This window comes from Pseudoliparis swirei, chromosome 1 (genome assembly GCF_029220125.1).
Source record: "Pseudoliparis swirei isolate HS2019 ecotype Mariana Trench chromosome 1, NWPU_hadal_v1, whole genome shotgun sequence".
NCBI lineage: Eukaryota > Metazoa > Chordata > Actinopteri > Perciformes > Liparidae > Pseudoliparis > Pseudoliparis swirei.
Window position 1 is genome coordinate 16,628,417 of NC_079388.1, and position 13,150 is coordinate 16,641,566.

The 13,150-nt window shown below is 43.8% G+C and overlaps 1 protein-coding gene across 2 annotated transcripts; it reads right to left on the reverse strand.

Annotated features, from left to right (window-relative positions):
• Positions 1-672: 672 nt before the first annotated feature.
• LOC130193576 (stathmin-like) lies at positions 673-3,831 on the reverse strand. Of its 2 annotated transcripts, none has more exons than XM_056414127.1 (5): positions 3,801-3,831; positions 2,092-2,135; positions 1,822-1,994; positions 1,457-1,648; positions 673-1,360 (listed from the first exon to the last, which is right to left on the reverse strand). In XM_056414127.1, the coding sequence occupies exons 2-5, from the start codon at positions 2,105-2,107 to the stop codon at positions 1,301-1,303; spliced, it is 441 nt and encodes a 146-aa protein (XP_056270102.1). In that variant the 5' UTR covers positions 2,108-2,135; positions 3,801-3,831; the 3' UTR covers positions 673-1,300. The 2 variants fall into 2 exon arrangements, with proteins under 2 accessions (XP_056270102.1, XP_056270093.1); XM_056414118.1 differs by having other exon boundaries at positions 3,730-3,807.
• Positions 3,832-13,150: the final 9,319 nt, after the last annotated feature.

Sequence of the window (13,150 nt, forward strand, 5' to 3'; positions counted from 1 at the left end):
ACAGAACAAGTGTGACGATTGCAGGGTGCCTAAATGTAAACATGTATTGTTTTCCAGAAAGCCAAACATAACCAAATATTAATAACCCTTTCCGGGATCTTCACAGAAAAAAAAAGTCAGGAAATAACACTTTATGAAATAAATAACCAAAGAAATACCCCTCCCTGGGTTCTTCACAGAAAAAAAGTCTAGGATTTGCGTGGCCAGACTGAAAAAAAAAATCATGCGTCTGGTATTGTTCAGGGGGCTGGGCCAAATGTGGAGGGGGCCGTATCTGGCCCACAGACTTGGAGTATTCCCTTTCAAAATATTGGACTCCATAGTTCACTGCATGTGTGATGAGCCACAGCTTTACGAGGCCAACTAGTCAGAGAACAAGTGCTGAATACCGAGCAAGTTATTCCAGCAGCAGGGAACATTACACAAGCACCCTTACATAAGTGTGTGCTGTAGCTTTAAGAGCCATGTCCAATATAGGGAGGCATCAAAAACCAAAGGATGGGCTCTTCATGTCATCACGTTATTGAAGATCAGACCAAACCCTCACATGGTCTCATTGAAGTTTAATAATTTGAATGTTCATAACCATTAAGAGGAGCTAGACCTCCCAGAGTAGAACTACACCAAGCATGTCGTACAAGACCCAAAGAGTACCAACGACAAGCAGAGCGGTGCGTTTAACATTTTTATTTGTTTTAGTACAACAGTTCAAGTCAACTAGCCACTAATGAGACGCAGACATGTATTGCTCGTTAGCATGCCACGTGTAGACCACTGGTCAGCGGTGATGTCCATTTCCATGTCTGGCATGTTGCTTTACACCGATACGGCACACATGTGCGGGCTTTTGAAGACAACCCCCATTGTTTTACAAAAGCAAAGCATGCACGAGCTGCATGAAACATCTGCATCTAGAACAGCCGACGCCTTGGTCAAACCTTGTGCTACTTGGTGTTTTTTTTTATTACAGTAAGTGCAAAGAACAGGTGTGGTTCACAGGAACAGTTTTTCAAGACGCACTATGAAATAGGCAGGGATAAAATACCTATGCATAGAAACATGCTTCCTTAATAAACAAGAGTAAACACTGCAAATTTCCAAAAAAAGGGCCGAAGCTGCACGGACAAGCGGCACATCAAATGGAACAGACGGTCAACACATAAGAGAAATGATCCACATGTAAAAGTACACTTATAGCAGGGAAATTGAGTAGAACTGGGATTTATTTCAAAAAGGTGGGTAGTGAACACAACAAAAAATTAAATAAATCTTTGGATACGTAAAAATGCCATTCCAAACTTCAGTCTTCGGACCCATCTTTGGTTTCCTTGTTCTTTCGCACCTCTTCAAACTTCTTGTCCTATTGAAGAATAGAAATAATAATAAAAAGGTTACGCTTCAACATCAAAGTAAATGACGCAACTTAAATACATTTGAATTTAAACGAGACACTGACCTTCTCCTTGAACTTCTCACTCATTGCTGCCTTAAGTGCTGTGCGGTTCTCTTTGTTGGCCTCCATCTTCTGATTGAGCCTCTCCTCTGCCATTTTACTGAAGTTATTGTTCTCCTCCATCGCTTTCTGGAGCACTTCCTTTTCATGTTCACGCTCGTCAGCCAAGTGCTTCAGAACATCAGCTTCATGCTTCTGAAAACATAATAGTTTGCCCATCATTTGTTTGTTACCCTCTCCCAACACAAGCATTTAACTGCTGATTAATTAGCTAAATAATGAAATAATATTAGAGTTAAACTGCTCGCGCTTGCTTAGGTTTCGAGGACACCATTAGGCTGAATATTGCATTCTAAATACATTTGTACCTTGCGTCTCTCCTCTGCAGCATCCATTTTTTTCTGAATTTCCTCCAGCGACACATCCTTCTTCTTGGGGGCCGACAGGGGGAATTCGCCCTTGACATCTGAGACACCAGCACCCAGGATGACCTCGAAGGCCTGGCCAGAGGCCCTCTTGTCGAGCTCCTTGATCAGGAAATCTGAACACAAACAAAAGGAAAGACGATGCATTGAGGCAACATGAACCATTAGCACAAAAACTTTTATAATCCAAATCTTAAGCGTGATGCAGTTCACCTTCAGAGGTTGCCATCTTAAGAGTGTGCTGCAGGTCAATTTATCTGAAAGGAGAAAATCAGTTAGATTGTTGTATTGCTTGAACAGTCTGGTGACTTCTTAATAGCAAATAGCTCCAACAGTGACCTCTAGCGGATGTTTTGCGAACTCCATGTGAGGTTAAAGACAAAGCGCAGTGGCAACACCCGCTGGCCTTATTTAGCACTGCATGCTACACACACACTTGTTTATCTTCCAACTTTGTGGAAATGTACAGATTACAGTGATAAATCAAAAAGACAATCGAGAGAAGAAAGGCGAGGCCTTCTACAGAGCCCGCCTGCCGCGTTTCCTCGTTAATGAGCAAGACACGAGTCGCATTGTTGAAACAAAGGAGACTCCGATGAGGGCGGGGTACGGCTGGCAGTGCCAGGTGCAGACAGGCCCGCAGTCGCCTTACTAGAAAACAGCCAATATGCATCAACTGAAAATAAGTGTGCAATGAATATATCGGGGGAGGGAGAGGATTAGCCACCATGGAGCACCTGTTATATGCACCATATGTTTGGGCTGCAGGAGGAGGAGGAGGAAGAAGGAGAACCACAAGTGAAAGTGCTGCAACAGCCGAATAAACAATGCAGAGCGAGATCAAATAGCTGGACCTCTGTGCTCAAACACAAGGTCACTTGAAAACGTGATATCGACCCCAATGTGATGAAACGTTGAGGACGACAATAGCAGTTATGCCTTTTGGACATCAAAATATTAAACTGAATTTGGCAGGGGGAGTGAAAAGACCCCTCCCCTGATTGTGCATTCATGCATGTTGCCAACTAGTTAAAATAGTAGCATTTGTAGTATATTTTGATTTAACTACAGCAATCCAACGCCTACACCTGGCCATACCAAAGTGATACCATGGATTGTGTTTTCTTTTTTTTAGGTTGGCTACTAATTGGCTTCGCCTCGCTTACAAGCACAAGCACAAACACACGGATACACACTTTAGATTGGGGTTGCAGTGAGCAGTCATGAGCTCGAGCATTACAAGCAGCAAACAAAGGAGCTTTTGACGGCAACGCGACGAGCAGCTGCACAAAGACGAGCTGACGGCGGGCGACTGACACAGAAAGTCGAGAAAAGAAAAAAAAAGTAAAACAAATTGCTGCCACACAAGTGGAGCTGCTGAAGGCTAACACATATTTAAAAGAAAGATTAGAACATGACGTCAGCTACTTGCACATTCAAAAGACGTGAAACGAGCTCCCCCCCCCAAAAAAACACCCCTCTCCGCCCGTGTCGGTCGGTGCCCACTGTGCCAGTGTCTGCCACCATACAATAGGCTAACCGACCAGCACAGACACACCGAACCAACACAGACGCCATAGCTCGTTGAAATGAGCTCAAACGGGTGCAAATGGCTCCCGTGGGCGACGACATGCAGCCATCAACAACCTGCCCGTCACAATGTAACGGAAGCTCGCGCACTACCGCCGACACGAGCCCATTCAGAAAGAAACAAAAAGAAAAGAAGAAAAAAGTATCGGAAAATTACCCACTTACTAAAAACAATACGAACGAAGCGTTTAAATCACGACACTTGTCTCGGCTGCATCCCTTCACTAAAAAGGGCAAGAATTCAACAAAATGTGCACTTACAAACGGTTAAAAAAAAAAAAACCTCCTGGTGATATTTGTCCTGTTGTAAAGATGTTGTGCGTCACACCCACCTTCAACAAGCGCTGGATGATGTGCTGCTCTCCCAAAGACTTTCTGCTCCACCGTTGCACACGCTGCTCATAAATGGACCAAATTGAGTGCCGTCACGCCGACTGCGGCCAATCAGTGGTTTCCCCCTCGCTTTGAGGAGGTGCCTCTGGGAGTTGTAGTTTTATTTTGTGACTTTACGTTTCGACAATGATCTCAGCTCGAACTGTTCTACGAGTCAAATAAGATCACTCATTATTATCTAGAGCAAATTCGGTCAGGTAGCAATCCATAGTGATATTTCGGAAAGCATTTTTAAAGAAAAAACCTGTTAATTGTTAGGGTCATTGTTTCATCTTTGTTTTACTTTATTGCCCCACCCATTTCCGAGTGGATTTTCGACATTGCGCTGTTATATATTGTTTTATTTTTGGCATTAAGGTACCAGGAACTTAACTAATTCTACCTTTTTTTATTGAGAAAAATAATATTTGGTCTCCAACATTGTATACCCAGTCTTTTATATATATATATATATATATATATATATATATATATACAGTATATATATATATCAAACTCCTTCAAATCATTCTGGAAACTGCATGTAATCATAGCAGCCATGATAACTAAAAAACAATCATCTTCTTTAGTTTCCCCTAGCTCACAGAAAAGAGTCCACAACTGGAAAAGATCATTCTTGATCCATAGCCATACCATGCAGGTTAAAGCCCTTATATTAAGCATCATATTCAGTGTTTTTTCTAACCACGATATCTGACCCCTCTGAGGTACAGGACTAAGGAGATGTTGTGAGAGGTGCAGACGAAGGTCTGAAAGAAAAATGTCCTGCAGGAATCGATATGGAGCAGTCTGCTGCAGCGCTCTGACTATCCAGCTGATACGGGCCAATGACATCAGCACACACAGCCTTTACAGTGTATGTTAGCGGTGCTGAATTAGCAATAACAACTGGTGCATGACTGCATTTGGAGGACCAACATGCTGGGAAGAACTGTGAGAAGAAATGAAGTTGTACAACCCTCTGAACCCATCTGTCATAGGCATGTTGTCACTGTGACCGCTCAGTTAGAAGGTCACATTTACAGGGCTTCTGTGGATTAAAAGGTCACATGGCAATACAACAAATTGCATCAAAACATGCCATATGTCCTTTTCAAGTGAGTCACCCTTTAAAGGTCTTGCGGGCTGTGGTGAACAAATGTAACATTGAGTTTGTGACAGTAACAGAGCAAATTGACCTGCTCCTAGATATACAAATGTTCTGTATCCTTGAATCCAATTAATCATAAAAGCTCATCTCTGCTTCCCAGAAGTTAAAGTATCTTCGTGGGCTGTTGCCCTCTCCTTAATTTATTGATGGTGAGATACAATCTCGTTAAACGGTCGGTTTTAAGCGAATATCTCAGAATCTTTGCGGCTTCTGCTCTGCGATGTCATGTCGAACTGCCCGGCGTTATGTAAATGGAAAAAATGCTTCGATTGAATTTAGCTTCAATCGACCTAACCTAGGCTATTTGATTTCGGACTATTTTTAGCTCCACTTTATTCTGACGACAGGAGGAGCAGATCAGTGTTTGTTCACTTACAGTGGTGCAGGACTGAAAGTGCTTGTTGTACTGCAGATATATCTATTTTTACTGTTGCCAAGTGGATGTCACTTCATGTTTTGATTTGGGCCACTGATTTACATTTGTGTTGAAGGCAGTGGGATGTTTCAGTGAAGTGGGAAAAAAGAAACCAGTCCATGCTGCACACTGGCGGCGTTACAGCATCGTCTCGTGCATCGGGTCACCGAGTGTTGCTCTGGACTGATCAGATGGTGACGGACAGCCTCATTCAGACTCACACTGTACAGAGCCACGAACAGGGCTGCATGGTGTCACAGTCTGAGAGGAAACATAATTACTCACTTTGGTCGAAAATGTTAAGATTAACGGTCTCACGGATAAGGGGCAAGGTGCCTTTGAGCGCAAACGGGCGCATGGTGTTCCTGCTGGGCCATTTTTAGTTGAACACATTTCATGTTAATCAAAATAATGATTCGATATGATTTTCCGGTGCAATATTCACAATTTATTAAAATAAAATAAAAACGTTGTTCATGAAAAAAAAACAACTCTTTTTCTGATTTATTTGCTTAGCAAAAAAGAGACATGACACAAGATAATTAAGACATCAGAAATCAGAGTTTTTTTTATTTTAACACTAAAGCAGAACAACAAATAATGCAAGGTGCTGAGGGGGAGGCAACTGGAGGCCTCCACACAGTTTGCTCCACCCACTCCCGTGTCACAGCATTGGGAGCAGGTGTGGGAATAAGCCACCCACCTGCAGCTGATCTCCTCATCAGGTCGTCCAGTTTGTTTTGAGAGCGCCCAGTCTTGTTCCCCCGAGATCTCCAGGGTGAACTTTTGTTGTATCTTGAACCGATAAGTCAGCTAGCGGCCCGACTGATTCAGCTTTTGGTTTTGGTGATGTGGCTCCTGATGAAGGAGCTATGGATTTGTGGTTTTGTTTGAAAGACTTTGGGTTTAATAAAAACCCTGTTGGCATTTAAGCTGAAGCTGGCCCAATCCCAATGTCCCGCCTAAAGTCTTAAAGCCTGAACCCTCAGGGACGGATCTGATGTCACCTGTTAAATGGTTAAGTTACCATGAAAACATCCTATCATGTTATATACAATTGGGGATACTTATTTTATACTTTTTACTCAGCTTTAAATGAATTGTGGGTAATTCCCGTTGACAAAGTCTGCACAAATGTGGACATCTGGATGAGGTTTATAAAAGAGATAAGGAGCCCTTAAACACTCTGGTTTTGACAGTGAGACAGGAGTCGGCCTGTCTTTTATTGGTGTACGATCATTTTCCCGCCACGTCCTCTGCCCAATCCTGCTTCCAAAATCAAACCATTTAATCATGCACCCAACATCACTCGTAGTTCAAACACATTCATATCTGACTGTTTAACAAATCATAGAGCGTTGGCACAAAGTGGAAGCTGGAGCTGCTCCGTCCTCGTGAAGAGGAGCAGATGGCGTTCCCGGTCTGCCGGCATCAGTCTCCCCCTCTAACTGGTTCTTTGTCGGGGGAATAAGAGCCTGAGGGGGCAGGCCGAGGCACGGGGGGGGGGGGGGGGGGGATTTGGGTCTCGGTGTCTGCGGCAGCGAGGCTCTAACCTTCTGTGTACGTGTGTGTTTGTGTTTTCTGATTATCTTTTCATACATTCAGCCTTGTGGCTAAGATTGAAAAAGTCCGTTTGGGTAATCAGGTCATTGCTTTGATTTTGGAAATGTGCTCACTCATTTTTGATCGACACAACCCAAATAATTTCTGTGCTTCACCCACAGAAATGATTAATAGTCTAATTTGATCACAGGGGAGTAAAATCTGCTCTTTCATCGGTCCAAATATCGAGGTCTAATTTATGTGTTCACGCCCCGTCTCCACAGAAATGAGTCAGCCGCACTCTGGAAGTGCGGGAACACGTTTTCGTGCTGAAGATGGATACAGGGAGCACGGGGTTAACTGCATGGTGATTTCAAAGCTTTGCGATAAAAGAGAAGACAAGTGTTGTCTGATTGGACACTTGGGGGTGAGGAATAATCCATGGCTCCCCTACTGGGCTGTCACTGTGTCACACAAACACACACATACACACACACACACACACATCAGCGGCTGATCCTGCAGGCAGCTTTCCTCCCAAGAAAGCAGAGGAGTGGGACCCTCTTTTCAGAAGCACTCAGCCATGCTCGTGAGTGCTGTGGTAGGATCTGGAAGCCTGACCTATTTCATTGTCCAAACAAACACGGTGCAGGAATTGGGGGCTGGGAGTCCGACATGTTTTCTCCTTGTATCCGTTTGTGGTGTACTGGTCCAGATAGGGGTGCCTGGCAGGTGTATTCTCTCTAGGGCACACAGAAGGATGTTACATGTACATGTATAGCCGTAACATCCCTCTGAGATCTAAGTAAACAGTGACATGTGCTGCTCATCATGAACGCTGAAAACATGGATTCACAAGGGACACAAAAGCCTTTTAAAAAAAAAATGGCATGAAAGATGATACAGTGTGTCCTCCGTTACCTTATCCCCTGTTTTCATCTATATGGAGTCATGTTTAAGTCGAGTGATGATACACTTGTATGCAGGCTTTCTAGAAGTAGTTTCAGCGTCAGTTGCCAAGCCCCCCATTTGCTATGTTTGTGTGTAATTTGTGTGTGTGTCAGTGTGTGTGTGTGATGTTTCCTCACATGCGAAAAAGGATGCACACCCAAATTTAGAAATATGATGCAAGTAGATTTTACTTAACATTTAGATACACCTTTCCATTCTGATAGGTAAAGACCGATAACCATTGATAAAGAGGATTGGCTCAGTGCTAGTAGAGAAATATGAATATAAGTTCACCTACACTACTGTTCAAAAGTTTGGGGTCACTTAGAAATGTCTTTATTTTTCAAAGAAAAGCACTGTTTTTTCAATAAAGATAACATTAATCAAAAATACACACTATACATTGTTAATGTGGTAAATGACTATTCTAGGTGGAAACGTCTGGTTTCTAATGAAATATCTCCATAGGTGTATAGAGGCCCATTTCCATCAACTATCACTCCAGTGTTCTAATGGTACATTGTGTTTGCTAATCGCCTTAGAAGACTAATATCTGATTAGAAAACTCTTGTGCAATTATGTTAGCACAGCTGAAAACAGTTATGCTGGTGATATAAGCTATACAACTGGCCTTCCTTTGAGCTTGAAGTTTGAAGAACAAAATTAATACTTCAAATATTAATCATTATTTCTAACCTTGTCAATGTCTTGACTATATTTTCTATTCAATTTTCAATTCATTTGATAAATAAAAGTGAGTTTTCATGGAAGACACAAAATTGTCTGGATGACCCCAAACTTTTGAACGGTAGTGTATGAATAAGTAGTTGAGTGTTTGCTGTCCTTTTTTCGATGTTTGCACCCACCTGCTGTCCCCTTGAGGTCAAAACAATTGCCCCCGTCAAGATCTCGATCCCCGACCTCAGCTACCACCCATCATTCACTGGCTTGCAGTAAAGCTATCCCATTAGCTAATCCTTCAGTCGTCAACCTCCCACTGTCCTGTCGCCTCAGTCTGCACACAATAGTCCTGTTTTTTTCTTTCTTTCCCCCCGACAGATGGGACTCACACCTGCTGAAACTGAAGACGGGGACACCACTGGGGGGGGATAAACCTTTTTCTCCCACAGGGGAGCATCAGTGTGTACGGCTGATGTGCGAGAGAACACAGAGCAGGAACAAAACATCGAGCAGAGGTTGATAGAAGCTTTGTATGACTGGATTAATAATGCATGCTCGCAGCATGGATGATAACGTCTGTGTCGAATTTGCGTCATCAGCAAATGTTTCACATTCAAAGCTTGGCCTTAAGAAAGCTACGGATTGTTATACGCTCTATGAGTTGTCGAATCTGATCTAATATTGTAGATATTTTAATCAATTGTACACTCAGTTCTCCACTTATACACCAAGCTAAAATGACAATATTTAGAGTCTCCTAAGGATTCATAACAAAGGTAGCACTATAGATGGCAATGGTTTGCAGCTTGAGTGTAGGAGTTGCTCAGACTTCTCTTTGTTTTCATTTGTTTGTTTTTCATGCTTTCATCATTTTAAATCAAATTAATCTGCTATGTTGAAGCAATTTCTGGCCAGCGTCGAGGATTCTTTCCTTATACTTTGATTAATACAATAAAGTCGAGCCCTCATAGCAGAGATTTACTGGTTGACATTTCTTTGCTGGAAGTGAGACAATGGTTGACACGCTCCGACCTAAAAATAGAAAGCAATCTAGTCTGAAAACAGAGTGAGATGTAAGAGTTATTACTTTGCTGTCTTCCATATTTATGATTTGGATAAATATTTATTTTTGGTGCTGCCCTGATGTTTTTCCATGAATGCGCTGCAGCTGTCCAAGGCAGCCTACGGTGAAATAAGAGCCCTGCCCACTTGGGAGAGCTTGTTTTCAGCACAGTAAGAGGAGTCTGATCCCTGGAGCCCGCTTAAAGCCGAGTGGGGTGATGGGAGGGGGGGGGGGGGGCTTGTGGTAGGATGGAGGGTAAGGAGGATAAAAAGAAATATGAGGCCAGGGATGCCATAAAGATAGCGAGCATGGAAAGTGATGCAGGGTGAGGGCACTTGGTGCTGATTCAGGGCTGGTTACCATCCCTCGGCTCTTCTGGGACGATGATGTCAGCCCCGGGAAAGAGAGGGGAGGGGAGGCAAACAAAGGGATGAGAAGGGTGTGAGGGAGGCAGGCGTGGGGAGGGGAAACCACACGGGGATTGACAAAGAAGACCTGCAGAGACGATCCACAGATGGCTGATGGAAGCTGCAGGCAAACACTGGATGTCAATGGACATGTATTAGAGAGATGCAAATCAGGTGTTTGTCCCCCATGATGAAATTAGTATTACGACAATGATACTTGTTATTGATTTCTGCCTAATTGCACTGATTGACTTTTACATGCATGTTGCTGAATGGCTTGAACTGCCTCAGCCTTGAAAACCGACATGTTTAGATTAGACCTGATGTACGGGGGAGAAGTCTTTTTGTGTCCTAGTGAGTGTTAATCATAATCCCAATCTGGGCGATTAGTGTTATCCTCATATTATCATACCAATATCCACTCATATAAGCCAGATGTCTGCGGGTGAAGCTCAGTATTATCTCGGACTATACAAGCAGTTTAGGTGCCCATAGTTCTCAACACTTAGGATGTAACACTGATTTATTTAGCATGTTGTGAGGTCCCAGACAGCTGTCTGTAAATTGTTCATTTAATATTAGTGCATTTTCTAAATATTTGTATAGGAATGATCCATATAAAAAAAAATGCAATGTCTTGATTCCTGACTTTTCCTCAGATACCACCATGGGGTTCACATGTTTCAACAACTCTTTAACATTGTCATTTTGAGCATGTATTTTAAGTGAAGCTTGGATGCATTTCATCACGAGTCATACATAGTTAAAGTCCGGACAGAGGTGGCACCAGGATGCAGCCACTCATCTCTACATCCAGGAGCGCCTGTCCGACACGCTCCGCTATGTTCAGGAACACGGTCGAAGCATTGAAAAGAAAATGTAATTCCAAATGCCCCAAATAGCTCCTAGTTTACACTCGACATCACATATTCTTGAAGCCGTTTGTCGTTCCTTTGAGAGGGCGCTGCAGTCAGAAGATATCAAATACAACAGTAAGTGCGAGTGTTTCCATGCTCCGCCCACTAAAAGTCTGCAAAAGGCAGTCTGCAGCATATAGCTAACAGTGAAGCCACTGACCTATCACATGTGCACAGGGAATATTGATGAGAGAGAACAGGAACTGGGGCTGTCCTCCCTCAGCCGCTGCTGTAATGACAAATTATTTAAAAAAATACTTCTGCTGAAAGATAACGGATAGTTCAGAAGTTTAGGGGTGGGGAAAATCTGACCCTTTCATCTAAGTATATCTTTATCAAGAATGTGCTGGATAAGAGCAGGAAGATGGGATGTGAGAGAGGCCCGACCACGGAGAGAGCGCCATGTCATGTTGGTGCAAAGTGATTTGGTCTGAGAGAACTAATGCCCGTTCCATCTCATCGGGAGGGAGTGATGCCGGGCCGAGCGCTCTGACTGAGAGCTTCTGGAGGGAGAGTTGTGCTATCCAAGTGTGTGTGTGGGTGTGTGTGTGTGGGTGTGTGTGGGTGTGTGTTGCCAGGCTTTCGCTGCCAGTCTCCGCCCCGTCACTGCGCGGGTGATGTCATATGTCTGTGTGTGCCTGTGTGTGTCTGTGTGTGTCTGTGTGTGTCTGTGTGTGCCTGTGTGTGCCTATGTGTTTGTGTGTGTCTGTGTGTGTCTTAGTGTGTCTGTGTGTGCCTGTGTGTGCCTATGTGTTTGTGTGTGTCTGTGTGTGCCTGTGTGTCTTAGTTTGTCTGTGTGTGTCTGTGTGTGCCTGTGTGTCTTAGTGTGTCTGTGTGTGTCTGTGTGTGTCTTAGTGTGTCTGTGTGTGTCTTAGTGTGTCTGTGTGTGCCTGTGTGTCTTAGTGTGTCTGTGTGTGTCTGTGTGTGTCTGTGTGTGTCTTAGTGTGTCTGTGTGTGTCTGTGTGTGTCTTAGTGTGTCTGTGTGTGTCTGTGTGTGTCTGTGTGTGTCTTAGTGTGTCTGTGTGTGTCTACAGGCTGGACAAAGAATGAAGCCAACGCCAAGGGGGAAAGGAAGAGGGTCAATTTAGAAATGAAATCTAATGAAGAGCTCATGTTTCTCGTTCAGCCCCCCCTCATCAGTCGACTTGTCTTGGTATCTCCCATACAGGAGGACGGATGATTAGAATAATGTTTCGGTTCCACTTACTTGCGGGCCTTCTGCTCAGAAGCCCGTTCATCGATTACACGGCAAGAACGATCTTTGGGTTGATAGTTTTCTACCTTACAAATCATGTTCTACGAAGAATAACTCTTGTGTGTGTGTGTGTCTTATGCCATCTAATGAAAAGGCCCAAACCAATAACCTGCCAACACGTTCTGACCTTCATCCCAGAGACCATCTTAGCAGCTCTTGTACCTTGTTTCTTTCTCCCACGTTCTCTTGCTCTCTCTCTCTTATGTCTTACATCTTTTTCCTCTTCTCTTCATCTTTCCTCCCGAGGCTGCTGTGTGTCGGAGATGGCACGTTGACTTCCACGTGAAGGCTTTTCTATTTGCCGGGCTGCCCGCCTGCCATCCTCTCTGTGACCCACGTCTGCCTGGCCTCAGTAGCGGTCTCATCATCCATCCCTCCTCCCTCCCTCTATCCCTGTTTCTCTCTTTATTCCACTACAACGCTGGTTGTCTCCTCCACAACAGATCATACACTGTCGCCTGGTCCTGATGAGAGACATGAAGACAAAGAGACATGGAGATGGAGAGAGTGGTAGAGTGCTTAAAGGCTGCTGCTATTCACTTAGCTTCGATTGACAACGGATCCGTTGCCTACAACTGAGCAACCGCTGTGCATCTCTGTGAGGCAATTCCTTGAACAATTTCCTCGAGGAAAGCCAGTAGCTAACCGCTGATAAACCACGCTATTCAATTATGTAAGAAAACAGAGAGCTTTGCTCTCTCGCTGCTCTTCTTCTCGGTGGAGTTAGAAACACGGCGTCTTGTTATGCTAGATGTGTAAAAGTATGCACGGTCCGATTCACAGAACGAGAGAATAATGTCAGCGTTTAGGGCTTGTAATTCGCTATTGTTAATATTAATCTGATTTATTGAAGGGACCGTAATGTCTAGGTTCCGGCAAAACATCAGAAGAGACGGCACTTTGCCTGT